The following is a 21,233-nucleotide window of genomic DNA, read 5'->3' on the forward strand; positions in this document are numbered from 1 at the left end:
AACCAAAAAAAAGAGCCTATATAGCCAAGATAATCCTAAGCAAAAAGAACAAAGTTGGAGGCATCATGCTACCTGACTTCAAACTATACTCCAAGGTTAGAGTAACCAAAAGAGCATGGTACTGGTGCCAAAACAGAGATATAGACCAACGGAACAGAACAGAAGCCTCAAATAATGCTACATATCTACAACCCTCTGATCTTTGACAAACCTGACAAAAACAAGCAATAAGGAAAGGATTCCCTATTTAATAAATGGTGTTTTGAAAACTGGCTACCCATATGCAGAAAATTGAAACTGGACCCCTTCCTTACACCTTATATAAAAATTAACTCAAAATGAATTAAAGACTTAAATATAAGATCTAAAACCATAAAAACTCTGGAAGAAAACCTAGGCAATACCATTCAGGACATAGGCATGTGCAAAGACTTCATGACTAAAACACCAAAAGCAATGGCAAAAAAAGCCAAAATTGACAAATGGGATCTAATTTAACTGAAGACCTTCTTCACAGCAAAAGAAACTATCATCAGAGTGAACAAGCAACCTACAGAAAGGGAGAAAATTTTTGCAATCTATCTATCTGACAAAGGGCTAATATCCAGAATCTACAAGGAACTTAAACAAATGTATAAGAAAAAAAAACCCCATCAAAAAGCGAAGGATATGAACAGACACTTCTCAAAAGAAGACATTTACGCGGCCAGCAAACATATGAAAAAGCTCATCATCACTGGTCATTAGAGAAATGCAAATCAAAACCACAATGAGATACCACCTCACGCTAGTTAGAATGGCGATCATTAAAATGTCAGGAAACAACAGATGCTGGAAAGGATGTGGAGAAATAGGAACACTATTACACTGTTGGTGGGAGTGTAAATTAGTTCAAGCATTGTGGAAGACAGTGTGGCGACTCCTCAAGGATCTAGAAACAGAAATACCATTTAACTCAGCAATCCCATTACTGAGTATATACCCAAAGGATTATAAATCATTCTGCTATAAAGACAAATACACACATACGCTTACTGCAACACTGTTCACAATAGCAAAGACTTGGAACCAACCCAAATGCCCATCAATGATAGACTGAATAAAAAAAATGTGGCACATATACACCATGAAATACTGTGCAACCATAAAAAAGGATGAATTCATGTCCTTTGCAGGGATATGGATGACTCTAGAAACCATTATTCTCAGCAAAGTAACACAGGAACAGAAAACCAAACACTGCATGTTCTCACTCATAAGTGGGAGTTGAACAATGAGAACACATGGACACAGTGAGGGGAACATCACACACCGGGGCCTGTCGCAGGGTTGGGGGCTAGGGGAAGGATAGTATTAGGAGAAATACCTAATGAATATGACAGGTTGATGGGTGCAGCAAACCACCATGGCACATGTATACCTATGTAACAAACCTGCATGTTCTGCACATGTACTCCAGAACTTAAAAGTATAATTTAAAAAATCTAAAATAAATTACACATATTTTTAAAAAGTTGAGGACATTGGAAGCAAATCAATAGTCACTTAAAGAAGGCAAATGATTTTAAGTGGTTTTCCTTGACTCTTGATAAGTCAAAAAATGGAACCAATATTGCTATTGTTGTTGAGGAGTCAATGTTGAGTGTGAAGTGGGTGAAGAATTAGCTCCTATGAACAGTCTGCATGGGACAACTACAGGCAAGAATATTCTCACATAACTTGAGCAAACATTAATTCAGTACAACCTGAAGTGGAATCTACTAAGATATATTGTAACCAATTTTGGTAAAAATATGTGTAGAATACAAAAAGGCTTTAGATATACATATTTTGACATCTATTATAGAATACTAAATGACTTTGCTAATTCGTTTTTACTGCAGACTTGATGATATTTCTTGGCGAACTTAATGTACAATTACAAGAGAAAACATAGCTTATATACAAGAAACACTGACAATAAAGTCATCTTAATGACAACTAGTATTCTGAGAACCACAAGTAATCACAAGCTACTGTCCATGCATCCCAAACTATCAAATATTAAAACAAGAAGGGAGATTGCCATTCCTATACAAATGGGTAGTGAATATTTTTTTCTGAGCTCAAACTACAGGTCCAGTAGGGTTTTTCAGATCACATGCAAATGCAAAGTAAATTTCCATACTGCAGATTCCATTTAACTGTGCAACTGAGAACTTCCACCTAATCTTTAATTGGAATTGATTAATAGAAAATGTAGTAACATGCTAAAAGGCAAGTATCAAGAAGAGAATCTAACAGAACTCTATAAATGCCTTCCTAGTGACAAATATGTTCAATTAAAATGTTTGTGAATTTATGTCAGTATTTGCTGTGCCTGTTTGAGTGAAAGACATTTTCAAAAATGAAATAAGTAAAATATCATTACAGATCAGAACCGATAGATGAACATTTGCATTTTATTTTGACAGAGAACACTGACTCTTAACCAGTTAAGTAAAATGTCCTCTCCCACAAAAGAAGAATTTCTTCATTCTTATTAATAGACCTGTTACAAAAAGTTTTAATAAACTAAATGAGTATCTAAAATGTATCATGTGAAAAACTACACTGCTGATTTTTCCACCTATCCCCCAACAAAAACTTCTTTTCCAGCATCTCAGTACTATAAATTCCATCCTTCAGGTTGACGAAGCCAAAAAACTTGAAGCTGTTCTTAATATAACTTTATCTCATACTCTTATTACCCATTCAATGACAAAACGGCTGGCTTTATCAGTAAAACTATAGCATCTAACCAATTCTCTCTGTTGTCCTGGTTCAAGCTACCATCACCATTTATCTATTAATTATAACACACAGATTCTCTTTACTTCCTCTTTTGCCTCCTCCTACTCACAGTAACCTGAGACCTAACATTTTAAGTCAGACTGTGCCACTGCTCAGCCAAAAATCCTCCAATGGTTTCCCATCTCACTCAGCATAAAAAGCCAAAGTTTTCATCAATAAAGTACAAGAAACTGCATGATCTGCTTTCCACCCACCCAAACCACTTCTCTGACCTCATTTCTTTCTCATCCAGTTTCAGCCACACTATGCTATTTGTGTTTCTTCCAACTTGTTCTCTAATCTTATGCCACAGCCTGTAACTTGTTCTTCCATTGCCTAAAATGATGTGTTTTCAGATCAACACGCTACTCGCTCCCTCACCTCCTTCAGGTCTTTGATCAAACCTCATCTTCCCACAGAGGCCATCTGTGACTACTCTATATAATTAGCACCTATCCTTTCACACTGTATTTTTACGACTCTGTAACCCTATTACTCTGCCCACAGACTCTACAACAGTGCCAAATATACAGTATTCACTCAGTAAATATTTCCTGAATAAATGAACAAAGCAACAAAATTTGTGTAATGTGTCCTCAGTTCCTTTTCCTTATGTAAGTGCTATATATACATATATATGTGTATATATGAACAATTGTATAAAACTGATTTACCATTGCGCTAAGAGTTTCTTCCCAATCAGGCCGCTCTCGAGGGTGTACATTTCTATGTAGCTCTGGAACAAAATCATCTTCTTCAGAATGTACTGAGGACTTCATCTTCCTAGAGATCAAAACATGAAAGATTCAGATAAGAATTTCCAATTCTATGAAAGCCTTCCAATGATCACAACTGAAAGAGCAGAAAAACTGCAAGTCAGATTTGAAGTTTAGCTAAAAGAGCTTAAGTGACTAGCAGTGATCCTTTATTTCTACTCTGGCTTTCAGAGGTCTCTCCTAATGTACCAAACACCTGCTTTTATTCCAGAAGATAAAATAAGGTTTATAGCTAGTTAACCTTTATGGTCCATGATTATTATATAAAAACTGATTTTTCTCAGTTCAACACAATTTGAACCTTGAAAAGATTTGCAACAACAATTAGTTACTCTGAATCAATATTTACAGAACTGTGCTAAGCATTGGTATCATTTCAGAAAAAACAACAGACATGGTATTTCTGGTTCCAATCAATGGAGCAGAGTGCAACAAATAAGCATTTTCAATGAGAACAACTATGAATGCTGGGCAAAACATATAAAACAGCTTATCTGAAGGCAACAGAAAGCAACCAATACAGATGGGACTTCCAGGGCTACAAACTTTGAGAGAAGGAAAGCCCAATCAAGCAAATTCCACATTTAATCCTTCTTTTTGTATAAGATAATTTTTCAAATCAATCATGGGAAATAGAGACCAAGATAATAACTGTAATCTTAGTGGGATGAGAAGGCAGAGGTTGGAGGCTGGGATTACCAAAGCAGGGAGGAATTCAGGAGGCAAAATACCCCCAAAAAAGACCTACAAAGAAAGAGCCCAGAAATCTACAGCAAAATTCACCTCAAATTATTAAATGATTCCTAAGCTTACAAATATGTAGGACAGGATGCCAAGAAACCCAAAACAAACCAAACCAAGTAGAGGCAAGTAGACATTTTAGCAGCCCATTAATGTTGAGGAGATGGACTGGCAAGCAAGCACTGCCAAGATGGAGGAGCACTGAAAAACCCCTGAGCTCTTAGATGTGATTCTAAAAAAGCCACGCCTTAAGAGTATGGACAAAATAACAATAGAAAAATTCTAACAAAGCCCCAACCAAGCCTTGACAGAATCAGAAGTACGGGAAAGAAAATTAACTGTCTTTGGAGGAAAAAACATTCTCCAGACTCTCTGCAGATCTTTCATCCACATTATCTAGTATCCAATAAACATTATGAGGCACACTCCAAAAACAACAAAAACTAGTGAAAATTGAGAAAAAAAAGTCAAACCAGAAAGACTCACATTTCATTCAGATCTTAGCATTATTAGAGACTTTCAAATGGCATTTGTACTTTTCTGCCTATGATGCAGAAAGCTGTAAACAGCATCACTCCTCGCCTAGTATTAATAAATTAAAAAAAAAACAGATAATCTGGAAACCCTAACTTCTCTAGGACACAACAGAAAACTGAGGTCTCAGGGCAACCAACTAGTTTAAACACTATGGAAACACAAGCCTCTCTGAGATTAGATGGATGACAAGCAGTTACTTTTCTGGAGCACAGTATGGGGTGAAGAGGGATACATAAGAATTTAGGTAAGTTTTTATCAAGTTGCTAAAAACATTTATGATTTATACATTCAATTGAATGAAAGTAAAAAATAGGAGAGAAATGATGAATTTCAACAGAGAATTGGAATCCATACAATCAAATGTTTATTCTAAAACTGAAAAATACAGTATCTGAAATTAAGACCTAACTAGGCAAGTTTAGTGGAACAATAAACATAGCTAAAGAGAGGGTTAGTGAATTGGAACATAGTTCAGTAGAAAATATCCACATTGAAGAACACAGAGAAAAAAGGAACAGAAAACACACAAAATAGTATACAGGATGAGAGACTTGGTTTAAAAAAAAGATCTCAAATATGTCTAAATTGATGACAGAGATAAGCGAGATAATTTTTTTAAAAAAGAGAATATGACAAAAGCAATATTTGAAAATGAATGCTAAAAAGTTTTCAAAACTGATGAAATCATCAAACTAAAGATTCAAAGAAATTCTATAAATCTCAAGCAGAATTTTAAAAAATTAAAACCATAGGTAAATTACAGTCAAACTACTAAAAACCAAACACAAAGAGAAATTCTTAAAAGCAGCCAGAGAATTTTTTAAATTTTTTAAAATTTTTTAATGGCTGATAGAATAAGCAGACAAAACCATAAGTATATAACTTGAACAATTCAATTTTCCAGTGTGAATCTAACACAGGACACTAAACTCAACAACTACAAAACTCGTTTTTTTCTTTCACATTCTTTTCAAGCGTATATGAAACAACAAATAGACTAAATGCAAGGAGACCAAGTCTCAACAAATTCAAAAAATTTAAATCATGAATCACGTTTTGTGACCACCACAGTACTGCACTAAAAATCAATGACTGAAAGATAACTAGAAATTCCTCTAAGTGTTCGGAAATTAAGAAACACAATACTGAATAACTCATAAATCAAATACAAAAATCACAATGGAAATTAGAAAGTCTTTTTATGTGAATGATAATGAAAATACAATAGATGAAAATGTGTGGGATACAACTAAAGAGGTGTTTAGCAAAATTCATAGCTCTAAATGCATATTACTGGAAATGAGACAACTTGAAAAATTAATACTTCTAAGCTTCTATCACAAGAAGCTAGAAAAAGAATAGTAAATTAATTCAAGGAAAGTATTTTAAAATGTTTAAATAACAAATCAATGAAATAGATAGTAAGTGTATAAAAGAGAAAACAAAGCCAAAGGTTGATTCTTTAAAAGATTAATAAAATGAACAATCCCTAGAAGTCGTCTGATCAATAAAAAAATGGAGAATCTACAATATAGATAATAAAAAGGGAGCCATAAGCAGAAAGCCTGTGAACATTAAAAAGATTAAATTAAATTCTCAACTACATTGCAGTAAAAAAAATCCAGCAGCACATCAAAAAACTTATCTACCACGATCAAGTTGGCTTCATCCCTGGGATGCAAGCTTGGTTCAACATACACAAATCAATAAATGTAATCCATCACATATAATTTCAATAGGTAAAATTTAATACCTATTCATAAATTCTTTAAAATATTTTAATGAAAATTAATGAAAAACACAAATACAGCTAAGCATCACACTTAACACTGAAATACTGAATGATTTCCCACTGAGATCATGCACAAGATAAGAATGTGGTCTTCTATTCAACACTGTACTTGAGGTCTTATTCACTTGGGGAAAAAAGCAAGAAAAAATGTAAAAATTGGAAAGGAAAACACTTTTATTTGAAGACACGACATGTAGATAAACAATCTAAAAGGCTCTATAAGCAATTTAAAATAAGTTAGCAAGATCACTGGTTTACACAGTCAATATGTAAAAAAACAAGTGTATTTACATATATCACTATATACAATTATTTATTAAGGCAAAAAATACATCAACAATACAATATATAGTTTTAATATTTTTCATACAATAGACTACTCATAAATAAAAAGGAATTTGCAAAAGGTAGATGAATTTCATAAATGTGCAACAGAAATCAGACATTAGAGTACATGCTATATAATTCTATTGGCATTAAGTTCAAGCTAAATTAATCTATTGTGACAGAAGTCAAAATAATAGTTACCTTTGGGAGAAGTACTGACTAGAAGGGACAAGGGTTTTGCGGTGTGCTAGAAATAATCTATTCCTTGATTGGGTTGTGATTATCTGGGTATATATTATGTATAAATTTATCAAGCTGTACATTTATGATTTGTAGATTTTACTACATGTGTTATGCCTCAAAGTGTAAAAGTTTATTGGTAAATGTTACACAGTTTAGGAGGTGTAAAAATTATATTTATATACATTATGGGCCATGTAATGATGAATCAACTCTGTAAGAAATTTAGTATCCATTTATTTGACTCTCTTGTTCTATGCTTTTAAAATTATGGACAAATTTTATCCTTAAGGTGTTTGATTGTAGTTGCATATCTAACAAAACAGCTGTAGTTAAGGACTGCCAACCATAAAACCTAAGTAACCTACTGCTGTATTTTTTTACCAGAGTTTTCTGTAAAACATCTTCAGATTTAAACCTGAATGCATTCAATGAAAATGAAAAATAGGAGAGAAAACTACTTCCCCCAAATTGAAAGATTATGGGAACCAGCCTCATCATCTTGCTGTTTTCCTCATTAAGAAATTATGTAAATATCTGTCATATATTCATTTTATTTGCATGAGATTCTTGCTCATAACTTATGAAAAATTACACTTGACAATGTTGAAGTTCCACAGAGAAGTCCAAGCACATTTCTTTCTCAAGACAAATACAGCATATTGCCCAGGAACTGCACCTCAGGGACTGTTCACTCCCAGGAATATCTTTTCTTGGTCCCTGGAATAAATTCCAAGCAGCATGTCTTTCTCTTTTTATTATTCCGATCTGTTTTTATTTCTTGTTCTTTGCCAGATTTGGTTCCGGTTCTGCAACAGTTACTATCCACTGGTGGCAACAATGGCTGGAAGTCCATTTTATGGTCAGACCATTTTGATATCTACTCTCTGTCAGCAACGGAGAATTTGGTTTGGTAGTCAATTTTTGTCTGTCTGTGTAGAAATATGCCTCAATTCCACTGGAGGGAACAGCTCTTTGAGATATGTCCTAAGTGCTCAGTTTTGGTGTTCTCTATTCATTTTACCCATGGCTGATGATATAAATCTGAGACTACCAGCGTTCTGTGTGCCTGGAACTGATAAAAGCTATTATCTGCTATCATAGAGTGCAATAAATTTTCCTACTTTCAGAGGATATTAATAAATTAAATTGCACAGCCTCTTAAAATACAGGAACTCTGTTCTGGTTAGCCTATATGGACTAATAATCACTTACATAAATCTAATATTCCCAGAATTCCTAGAAAATAAAGAAACTAACTCTCTAACACTGATGGGGACAGTTATATTGGTGGTGACTATGGAACAGAGGTTTGCTGAAGCCAGTTGGAATTCAGTTTTGGTCACTTCCCACTCAAAATGTCTTATATACTATAATTCTTCATAGGTATTACAACTGAATCATACACAAATCAAAAAGGTATATAAAGAAAAATTATTTCCATCCCTGTCTCCAATCTGCCCAATTCCAACCCATTAAATTCTCTACTTGCCAAGGTAATCAATTTCCTATATATTCTTCCAAACTTTATTACTATAGCTGTATATATTCACACATAAATTATTCATATGAATGAAAAAAATACATCCACACAGAGTATAAAAGAAACGTGTAAATATGCTGCTCCTTAGTCGGTTTACACATTGTTGTGTACCTTGTTTTCCTCTAACTTTTCCTGGAGACTTTCCATATCAATTCATAGAACTTCTTTGATGTTTTTACAACTATATAATGTTCCCCTGTGTAGCTATTCCATAATTTATTTAACTAATCCCCTACTGATGGATACTTGAATAAATTATTTCCAATCTATTGCTATTACAAACAATGCTACAATAAGTTTATACATTTCTATGTCATTCTATATATGTACAAGTTATCTGAAAAACAAATTTTGAACAGTAAAAAAAATTCTTTTTCTATATTAGCCCATTTTTCTATTGGGTTGTTGGACTTTTTCTTAACCATTTTTAGTTCTTTGTATATTAAGATTAATCCTTCATCTGTAATATGAGTTCCAAGTATTTTTCCCAGGTTGTCATCTGTCCTTGCTTATTTTGTTTTTTGTAATGTAGATGTTTTATATTTTATGTAGCCTCATTTCTCAACCCTTTCCTTCATGGCTTTTTTTTTTTTTTTTTTTTTTTACTGCTTCAAATCATAGTTCAAAATGCCTTCCTATTATAGAAAAAAATTGTTTTAATTCTCTATGTTTTCTATTAACATTTTTGTTTTGTTTTGTTTTGTTTTGAGACAGGGTCTCGCTCTGTCACCAGGGCTGGAGTGCAGTGGCGTAATCATAGCTTACTCTAGCCTCAAACTCCTGGGCTCAAGAGATCCTCCCACTCCAGTCTCCTGAATACCTGGGACTACAGGCATGTACCACCATGCCAGACTAAGTTTTTAATTTTTCTTTTGTAGTGACAGGGTCTTGCTATGTTGACCAGGCTGGTTTCACACTCCTGGCCTCAAGGGATCCTGCCACTTTAGCCTCCCAAAATGTTGGGATTACAGGCATGAGTCACTGCACCCAGCCTTCCTTTAAAAATTTTTACGTTTTCATGGAGTACATTTAAATCTTTGATCATTTGTAATTCATCCTTTGTATGAGGTAGGATTTCTATTTTCTTTATTTCCACAGGTGAATATTCAGTTTCTCCAAAACTATTTACTGAATAGTACATATTATCTCCATTGGCTTTTGAGAAGTCGTCTTTACCATACCTAAATGTTCCTACGAATGTGGGTATATTTCTAGGATTTCCATTCTACACCATAATACCTTCTCTTCATGTCCCATAACCAACGAGTTTTAATTACTGAGACTAAGACTTCACACGACAACATCTGGTTGCAAAAGTCCTCTATATCCACTACCCTTGTTCTTTTTCTTTTTACTACACAGTTTCTTGGTTAAATTATTTAGCCAAGATCAATTTAGTTTTTTAAAAAGGATTCTTATCATCACATTAAATTTATAAATTAACTTAAACTAACATCTTTATGGTGCTGTATATTTCCAGTTATGAACAAAGCATATTACTCAATTGTTCCAAACTTCTTTTATGTTCTTCAATGATGTCTTACATTTTTATCATGTAGGTTTTAGAGTTTGTTGTTAAGTTTATTTCTGGTATCTTATCTTCTTTGTTGCTCTTGAAAGTGGCACTTTTTCTTCCATTGTATCTTTTCACTAGTTATTGTTTGATACACTATTTGAAGCCCTGTTTTGCAGATAGGAAAAGTGGAATGCTTCACCATATCTTGGTCATTCCAGATGTGGTAAACTATTTTTTCCTGGAAGACCCCACTCACCAGCCTAAAGAGGACACTGAAGCAGCCATGCACACTCCTAAGACCCACCAAATTGCATGAAAGGCACCATGATTCTGCCTCAGTGAATGTTCCCTGCAGAGAAGTTTCCCCTCAAAATCTATGAAAAAAACTTCCCAGAGGACGGCCAATCCTAGACTGCATATATGTAAGGAAGCAAATCTCTCCAAGTATCTCAAAAATTAAGTTAAATAGGAAAAAATAAATCCTTAACAGAATGGTATGCATGGCACCAGAAGGCCAGAGATCAGACTTTGAGATACTTCTGAAAGACAAAAAGACTGAAAAACTTAAAAGCAAGTGGGATCATACTGACCTAAATAGAAAAACAGAAGTTCAAGGGCTATACCCCACTCCTCTCCACAAGAGAGATGCTTGCCCCCAGGGTACTAACAAAAACTGGAAAATTATCCTGTAAAGAAATTTAACAACTGACCAGAAGGACTAGGGCTCCTAATGTGGGTGTGTGCCCCTAAAAGAAGCAAGGCAGAGCCATATGCATCATAGGGCTACTGAAGAAAACACAGTAGGGGAAAGGGCAAAGAAGCGCAGATATTTTGCTTAGCAGTTAAAAGATAGGTTCTGAATAGTCAGAATAAAACAGAACATGTACACGGAATGAATAAAGCTCCAAAGCTCAAGAAAAAATAACCTAATATTATTATACAAATACCTTGTGTTTCTACATCTATATGTGAAGAACCCTTAAAAATAATTTCTCTACTCAAATTGAATTTGAACAATTAAAAAAAGAAGATGAAATTAGTGAGCTAAGAGAACAAGTACAAAAAAACTTCAATTCACAAAGTAAAATGTAAAAAGAAATATATCATAAAAGAAAAGATTAAGGGGACTTAATAGAGGCAAAGGCAATAATAATAGGAAACAACAAAATTTCTTCCCTAACACAAAGGTTTGACTCTGTAGACTGAAAGTCACTAAGTTCCAAACTAAACAACTCACTAAGGTCCAAACTAAAGAACTGATAACAAAATATACATAACTAACAATAAAAAAGAAACTCTTAACAAGTATTCAGGCAAAAAGAACATGTTACCTACAAAGAAAAAGAAAAAAACATATTGGTATTTAAACTTATATAAGAAATCAGAGAACATCACCCAGAGAATTTAACTGAACAAAAATACTAAAGATACCAAGCAAATACAAATGATTCAAAACAGATACATTAAGATAGAATGTGATACAGAGAAGAAGCAACATAAACACTAAACAATGACACAAATAATTAAATCTGAATGAAAAAACAAGAAACATTAAACTGAGGCAGAATGGATGAAAAAGAGTTTCAAAAGTCTCATCTAGAAGTATGAGACTGAGAGGAGGAAGCTGAAGTTTCCTAAAGATCTTACTTTATGAGGGAGAGAAGTAGAGGAGAAAAGAGAACCATGATTTGAAACACAAACACACATACACAGAAAGAGAGAGAGAACCAGAGAGAGAGAGAGAGAAAAAAAAAACCTGGGTGAAAGAAATTATTTTATTTTCAAATACAGAAAATACATGTATGATTATGAGAACATGGAAAGGGAAATTAATCATTAATGTAAAGAAAAGTATAGTGAAACTTCCAAAATTAAGTATCTGGGAAGGTTTTGCTTGCTCTGATTATTACCTTGCTAAGCTAGTCACTTGACATGTTTAATTTTAAAAAAAAGAAAATTGACTAATTTATAAATAGAGCTTTAAATGCTTCAGGGATTCCCATTTATTTTTGAAAGTCCCACTGACTATTTAAGGGAGTTTAGTGCCGAAGTGAAATGCAAGAGTCAGAAAAATTAGGTTTGGGTTTAAACTTTTTAACTTTAATTAAACAACCTAATAACCAGGAACTTTTATACAGGTTTATATAGTTTCTGTACTCTCGGGCCTTTTGTGAACATCAAAATACTCATACCAGTAGACATAAGAAAGGCCCACCTTGGACTCCATCCCAAAGGGCTTAATTACTAAAATACCAAGAAAGCCTTGTACTGGCATGTCTCATGGTTAAGACAGATTCATTTCGCAGATTACGAAGACAGCCTAATGGCTAGCCTCCATTACTGCCTGAAATTTTCTGAGATTAAGGGAGGTTCACATCAGACTTTGCTGATCACTATTAAATTCACTGATGAGAGTATGTTGGGTGAGTGTTATACTTAGTGTTAAAAGAATATTTTAGAAACTTCTACACAGCAAAGAAAACAATCAACAAAGTGAAGAGACAACCCACAGCAAGGGAGAAAATATTTGCAAACTACCCATGGGAGAAGGGATTAATAACCAGAATATATAAGGAACTCAAACAACTCTGTAGAAAAAAATGTAATAATCCAATTTAAAAATGGGCAAAAGATTTGAACAGGCATTTCTCAAAAGACAGCAACAAATGGCAAACAAGTACAGGAAAAAGTGCTCAACATCACTGATCATCAGAGAAATGTAAATCAAAACTACAATGAAATATCATCTCACCCCAGTTAAAATGGTTTATATCCAAAAGAAAAGCAGTAAGAAATGTCAGCAAAATGTGAAGAAATGGGAACCCTCACACATTGTTGGTAGGAATGTAAATTAGGCAACTACTATGAAGAAAAGTTTGGAGGTTCCTCAAAAAAACTAAAACTAGAGCTACCATATGATCTAGCCATCCCACTGCTGGACATATACCCAAAAGAAAGGAAATCAGTCTACTGAAGAGGATCTGCACTCCCAATTTTCTTGCAGCACTGTTCACAATAGCCAAGATCTGAAAGCAACCTAAGCGTCCATCAACGGATGAATGGATAAAATGTGGTACTTATACCCAATGGAGTACTATTCAGTCATAAAAATAATGAGATTTAGTCATTTGCAACAACATGGTTGGAGCTAGAGGTCATTATGTTAAGTGAAATAAGCCAGGCACAGAAAGACAAACGTCACATATTCTCATTTATTTGTGTGATCTACAAATCAAAACAATTGAACTCACGGATGCAGAGTAGAAGGATGGTTACCAGAGGCTGGGAAGGGTGGTGGGGGCGTAGTGGGGGGTGGGTGGGGATAGTTAATGGGTCCAAAAAGTAGTTAGAGTAAATGAATAAGGCCTAGTATTTGATAGCACAATACGGTGATTACAGTCAATAATAATTTAATGGTACATTGAAAAATAACTAAAATAACAAAAATAACTAAAATTGTACACTGAAAAATAACTTTGATTATTTATAAAACAAAGGGTAAATGCTTGCAGGGATGGATACCCCATCGTGAGGGGATGGTTACCCCATCTTCCATGATATGATCATTACACACTGTGTGCCTGTATCAAAACATCTCATGTACCCCATAAAAATATACACCCACTAGGAACCCCCCAAAATTAAAAATAATTTTTTAAAATAACATTTTATAGGCTAAAGTGAATCCCAGATGTTTCTTCAAGGTTACAATGCAATATAAGTTATATCGTTTTGGGCAAAATATACATCTTTTTTGACATCATAAGTAACAGGTTATTAAAGATGAGATGCCTTTAAAAAGCCACACAGTATAAAATGGGTCTGCGTGTGATACTGGTATGGACATACAGTTAATTTGGTTTTTCTGTTTTGTTTTTGTGTGTGTGTGTGTTTGTTTTTGAGATGGAGTCTCATTCTGTCACCTAGGCTGGAATGCAGTGGCATGATCTCGGCTCACTGCAACCTCTACCTCCCAGGTTCAAGCGATTCTCCTGCCTCAGCCTCCCAAATAGCTGGGATTACAGACACCCACCACCGCACCTGGATAATTTTTGTATTTTTAGTAAAAGACAGGGTTTCGCCATGTTGGCCAGGCTGGTCTCAAACTCCTGACCTCAGGTGATCTGCCTGCCTCGGCCTCCCAAAGTGCTGGGATTACAGGTGTGAGCCACTAAGACCAACCTCAATTAATTGTTAATATTCCCTCTCTATACTTTTGGGATCATTAAAACTGGCTGGGAAAACTGACACCAAGAATTTGTGCACAAGATAAAAGAACAGGCATAGTAATAAAAACAGAAAATCTTGAAATTGTTTGACGGGCTTCCAGGGGAAATGAGCCATTAAAAGAAATCATCTAGATCCGATCTGATCGCCTGGGCCTGGGAGTTCAAGGCTATTGTAAGCCTAGAAGATGTATAATACCACAGTAAAGACCCTTATTACCTACTACTTAGACTGCCTCAATAGCTTCTAATTTGTGGCATCCTTCCAAATAAGATAACTGGTCCATGGTCCAGGGGTTGGGAATCCCTGAGGTAGAGGATGAATAATGCAACCAACCAACCAATCAAGTGCATGAAGTATCATTAGTTCTGTAATGCTATAAATGAATGAAGGCATTGTCCCCCCAAATTAAAATATGTTCACCAAATAATCCAGTTTAACTAGAGTCAGAGGTTTCTTGTCACTTAAAATGAATTGCCTTAATAATGGGGATATATGTGAAGATCAGCGATCTGGGCATCTACAGATTCTGATCAAAAACATGTTTCAATTATACACTACATCATCTCTGTAGCTGCTTCAAATTATATGTCATATTTGCCAGGCTATCAGCCCATAATGTGATATTAGGGAAATCCAAACAAAACCATATGATAAACATTTCTACCTTCAAATGCCAAACAACTAGAACCTTTCACAATTCCTAGGTGTACTAGAGGTCACTTTTTTTTTTTTTTTTTGGAGACAGAGTCTTGCTCAGTCGCCCAGGCTGGAGTGCAGTGGCACAATCTTGGCTCACTGCAAACTCTGCCTCCCGGGTTCATGCCATTCTCCTGCTTCAGCCTCCCAAGTAGCTGGGACTACAGGCGCCCACCACTAAGCCCAGCTAATTTTTTTTTGTATTTTTAGTGGAGACGGGGTTTCACTGTGTTGGCCAGGATGGTCTTAATCTCCTGACTTCGTGATCCACCCTTCTTGGCCTCCCAAAGTGCTGGGATTACAGGCGTGAGCCACCGCGCCTGGCTGAGGTCACATTTTTTAAAAGTCACTTTATTGGGTTCATTACTTCATTTTTATGATGGTCACATAATGTATATATCATTGGTGCTCATAACCTCCTCAAAAAAAACGAATTTCAAAACTGAGATATCAGCTGTAGCCTCTTACAAGTTATCAGTTAGCAGAAAATAGCATTTAGCAGCAGAGAGCCACGAAACTCTTTCATTAGTCTTCACTTTCAAAGTCAGTTACACCTGGGTTCAAATTTCTGCTCCACCACACGCAAAACTTTGCTCTACCATGACAAATGTGGGCTGTGTGACTCCCTGAGCCATAAATTCCTCATCGAGAAAATAGGAAAAATGATACCTGCTTTACAGGAGTGATAAGCAGTTAACTGATATACCGTAGATATGATATACTAGGCATATTATGGCCTAGTACATTACATATAACAATTTCTAAATAAAGTTTTTCTTTCTTGATAGAATTAAAACATGTATGTTTTTTGTTTTCTGTCTTATGTTCCTCCTTCTTATCCAGGGATGGATTTTTCTAATGATCTCTAGGAACTATTTTATTGTAAGGACTAAATATTCTAGTCTAATAACTATTTTGCCACAATGACAAGGTAGGTAATAATATCGATTACTAGCTTCACACTACAAGAAAGAAATCAGAAAATGAGAGATCTGCGAGTCAATGGCAGACAAGTTTAAACTACCTCCATGAAGGAGACTGGCAACTTCCCATAGTGCAAAAATGTAATAAGGATCCTTTCATCCAACTGAGCCCAAAAATAAATGCTGTTTCAAAAGCTACTGGACAAACATTAACTTGTCTCTGAGAGTACTTCCTCCTAAAGCAGATGGCACCTGGAAGCACCAGAAGCCTACATTCTAGGTAGCCATGGTGCCTCAACTTACACAAGAGTAGGCTTTTAGGAGTGCATTTAAAATGTAGTTTAGAAGCTATTCAGGGAAAAAGAAAAGTGCACAACCTTTTGCCTTCATCTCATTAGCTGTGTGTGTATATGTGAATGGAAACGTAACCAATACGACAGCTTGGTGTCGCATGTATTAGCAGAGATTTTTACAAAAACACATTAAGACATTTTTTAAATTATTACATTAATTTTACAAAAACAACTGTCATACCACACTGAGTCTACTATTTGGTCCTCCCAAGGTTACAGCTGCAAGTTCTATCTGACCCTTCCCCTTCCACACCCACGCATCCATTTTCCTGCAAGGCATCTCACAGGAACGCCACCACGAGGTTGTGAAACCACTCTGCTGCCACATTTCCTCATGCCTCACTGCTGAATGTGTGAGAGACACTACATGAAATTGGGCCTTGCCCACACCTCTTTGTTACATTTGTAAATAAAATAAGATCAGATCACAAAGATGTAACTGATTGAGGAGAGCCAAGGTGCTATTCAGATAGGAAATACAATTATAAACAGAAGACAAATGCCCTATGGTATCATAGTTTCCTTAAATAACACATCACTAGCTCAGTTTCTCAGAATGAAAATGCTGTCACATACTCCCAAAGAAAAGAAGAGCTCAATCTTACACAAATTTGCTTTTAAATGTCAAAAGAAAATCCCAGAGAGACGCCCACTGACTAACAAGTAAATCTAGGATTACAGTACCAAATTTGTTATAAAAACAACAACAAAATAAGTTCCAAGTTGTTTCTTCCTTTGACAAATACCCAAATAACTTCCATAATTTGAATACCAGGTCAAAAAGTTTTATTACAAACAAAACAAATACTTTATTCCTACTCATTGTTAGCAAGACACAAACCATATTAAAAAGCAGATGTGAATAACAATTAGCATACCTTAGAAGGGAAGGGACTTACTCAAATTTGAAAGGCTAAATAAAATTATGGGAAAAAGAGAAAGTTCAGACAAAAAATAATCATATGCTAATAAAATAATTCATTTTTATACTCTGAAAATTATTCTTTTAAAATTTAAAATATACTTCTCATTTATTTGAACCCTCGAGTAAAAAATTTAGTGAGGGTTATCAAGAGTTCCCAATATTCAATCCCTTCCATCATTTAACCTAGACTTTAAAAAATAAAATTTGTGGATAAAGAAATCCTTTGACTAGAGAAAAGGAGAAACTGTTTTTCAGCATTAAACACAAAGACAGTATCTGATGAAAATAGTATATTCACCTATCCAAGTTCTCATAGGTAAACTTATAAAAGATGTTTAATTGCACATGTGAGTGGCAGTGATAATATGCAGTGCAAACTTCAAACTTCATCAAGAGATTTTGTGATGCTCTAAAAGTATTAAATTGCTAACTCTGAATGAAAAACAAAAGCCAGAATAAAGTCTCTTAAAATTTGCAACAGTACAACAGAATGAATGAAACACTGGTTCTGTTTTCACAAACTGGTTAAGACATCTTTCTTCACCACTGACACTAAACTGAGAGTTGCTTCATCAGGAGGCATCCTCTAAAAACTTCAATTATGAAGTTATTAACACTACCAGAGATTCAAAATCTAAGAGAGATTTGGGGGAAGGGGGGTGTGAGATATAAGATCAGAGGCAAGGGTAAGGATCAAAGCCACAAAATAACCAATCTGTACTTAATCAAAATTTTTCATACCCATGCATAAGGCCAACAAAGCAGGCAAGCACGCAGACACACACACGCACACACCACATCCCAAGAAAAAGAGGAAGAAAAATCTATTAGATACAAATTCAGATCAAATATATTTGATACAAATCAGATACAGGAAGGGGTAGTAGTTCATTATGAGTCTCTACTTGAAATTCCTGAAAGGCTACTACAAAACCTGTCTAACACCTTCTCTTGGTGTTCTAACAAGCCATATAATAAAATGCATTTTACAAGTTCAGGGCAAGTTGTGGAATGAGGAGTGCTATACACAACTCAAAACCTGCTCCCTTCAGCTCCAAACCTTCCCCCAGAAAACAGAAAGTCTTATTGGAAAAAAGACTGAAATGCAGAGAAGAAAAAGGGGTGCGGGTGGGGGTAGGGAGCGAACAGGACAAAGGAACTGTGAATTCCATAATTACCTGAACTTCTCTTCCCTTTCTTCCTCTTCACAGTCAGTCACCTGGATTGTAACTTCAGACTCCAACCAGAAGACAATGTCATCCCCTGAAGTGCTACTCTCACTTTCAGTCTCCATCTTGTATTTAAAAAAAAAAAAAAAACTAGACCTCCAGGCATGGAATAAAAAGCACCAATATTCAGGTTGTTCAGCTCTACTTATGTATACTCAGATGTGTGGCTGGTACCCCAGTGACAGGTACTGGTGCTGGTTTAATTACAGTCAGGGTACAGACAGGAAATCACAGGCAGCACAGTCACTGCGTCTGACTGCCATACTGGGTGACACCTAGACCCTCCCACTGCCTTAGGCTGCGTGACCTACATAACCAAAAGCAGAATCCAAACGAAGGTGATTTTTTACTCATTATTCTGTAATACTGACTCATCTCAAAGTTTCCACTTAGTAAGTTAAAAACAGGTATTTTCAAATTGCAGGCTTTATTTGTATCCTTTTTTTGATCTCAGACTCCAGAAAGGTAAACAGAAAACTAGAAAGAATACCACCCTCCACGGGCCAAGCACATGAGCAGCACAGTTATAGTCTCACAGTTAAGGAGGCTCACAACAAGCAGAGAAGATAAGTATGCTCTAGGGACCTGCCTAGGTTCATGCCTTCCAATATTATACCCATCTTTCCTTCCTCTCAGTAAGGACCGCCATATGCCTCTCTGCTCAAGTACCCAGAGTGAGACATAAAAGCTGGGCTTGTCCACAGTCCTCGAAAGAAAAAGTTTAAGTGTCACAAGTTCAAAGATGCTGACAATAACATCAAAAAAAAAAAAAGCATGCAAAGTTTTTACATATTTAAACTGCAAACAGTCATGGTGGCAATAAAATGACTTGCTGGGAAATGAGTGAAAGGTATAGCATCTATGACTGTCAACAATACAACTGTTACTTAGAAAAGAGCCATGCTGACAGAAACTATTGACCTGTTGGATATTCATGGCTATTTGTCTTTTACTGAGCAGCAACGAACTGCAAAGCCCTTACCTTCCATTGTGTCTGATTAACTTAAAAATTACAAAGACATCCACTGATGTCTTCTTGAATTTTCATGTTTGAAAATAAAACCCAAGCACACTGGCTCACGCCTGTAATCCCAACACTTTGAGAGGCTGAGGTGGATGCATTGCTTGAGCTCAGGAGTTCAAGACCAGCCTGGGCAACGTAGCGAGACCTCATCTCTATGGGGGGGAAAAAAACAGCCAAGTATGGTGGTATACCCGGTAGTCCCAGCTACTCAGGAGGCTGAGGTGGGAGGATCGCCTGGGCCTGGGAGTTCAAAGCTGTTGTGAGACATAATCATGCCACTGCACTCCAGCCTGGGCAACACAGCAAGACTCTGTTTCAAAAAATACATATATAAATTTTAAAAACTTTTCAAATAAAATGTTTTAAACCAAGAACAGCAACAACATTATGAGCAAAGTCAAAATGCAAGCAAGTTGAGAAAAAAATATCTGAAATATATCACAAAGGGTTTATTTATTTAAAATATAAAAAGTTCTTACAAATTTCTAAGACCCAAGAACACAAAAGATAAATAGGCAAAGGACATAAATATTCAGATATAAATATAAAAGAAACTTAGAGATGTTAAAAGTATTTAACTTCACTTAGAAATGTAAAACAACACACAGTAAGATGATTTTTTAAAAATCTATCACATAGGTAAAGCTTTTAAGAGGTTTTAACAAACTGAAAGAGGACACGGGAAAAGAAACATGCCTGCTGGTGGGAGTTGAAACTGGTACAACCTGTGTTCAGGGCAATTTAGCAAAATCTACCAAAATTCAAAATGCACATCTTTTTGGCCCAACAATTTCTCTTTCAGGAAATTATTTTACTTTGACAAGTAGAAGTAAGAGGCAAACAGGAACATTCATTCTGGTAGACATTATAGTAGCAAAATAGAACAGCAAAACCCACCTAACTTCCTGAGGAACAGAAAACTAGACAAATTACAGAATACCCATAGAATGGAATGCTACACAGTGAGTATATGAAAAAACAAGGCAGCCCTACCGGTCATGATATGGAACAAAGCCTAAGGAACACTGTTAAGGCAAAGAAGAAAGGGGTAAAAGTATAGGACAGTATGTGCAGTATGCTATGCTACCATCTGTGTTTTAAATGAGGAGTTAGGAGAAAAAAATGCAGACTATCTATGGAAGAAGAGAACCAGTACCAGTAACAGTAGTTGTCTCCAAGGAGGAAAACAGATAGCTGGAGAAGAGGAATAAAAGACAGACACGCTTGAACCTGCGAGGTGGAGGTTGCAGTGAGCCAAGATCACGCCATTACACTCCAGCCTGGGCAACGAGAGTGAAACTCGTCTCAAAAATAAGAATTAAAAAAATGGTTTTTCACTGTCATGCACATATAATCCTTACCAAAATATTAACTAATTTTAAATAGAATCTTTCATGACCTTCAGTAAAGAATTGGATTTTAAAACATTATTTCATTAAGAATCTAGTTCTTTTTCTTCTAAACAATTCCAGCTCCTTCAAAGTGGTTTTTTTTTTGGGGGGGGGGAGTGTTTTGTTTTGCTTTCTTTTGTTTGTTTGTTGGTTTGTTGAAACAGGGTCTTGTTCTGTAC

At 35.5% G+C, this 21,233-nt stretch overlaps 1 protein-coding gene across 1 annotated transcript in view; it reads right to left on the minus strand.

Annotated features, from left to right (window-relative positions):
• The window catches only part of ARHGAP32 (Rho GTPase activating protein 32), a 217,265-nt gene extending 198,561 nt beyond the window's left edge, over window positions 1-18,704 (minus strand). The window contains exons 1-2 of the mRNA XM_011934672.1: window positions 18,589-18,704; window positions 3,486-3,594 (exon numbers count right to left, since the gene is read on the minus strand). Coding sequence (XP_011790062.1) covers window positions 3,486-3,594; window positions 18,589-18,704 — 225 coding nt within the window. The remainder of the gene's footprint in view (window positions 1-3,485; window positions 3,595-18,588) is intronic.
• Between the last annotated feature and the right edge of the window lie 2,529 nt (window positions 18,705-21,233).

Source organism: Colobus angolensis, unplaced genomic scaffold, assembly GCF_000951035.1.
Source record: "Colobus angolensis palliatus isolate OR3802 unplaced genomic scaffold, Cang.pa_1.0 Scaffold137, whole genome shotgun sequence".
Taxonomy (NCBI): domain Eukaryota; kingdom Metazoa; phylum Chordata; class Mammalia; order Primates; family Cercopithecidae; genus Colobus; species Colobus angolensis.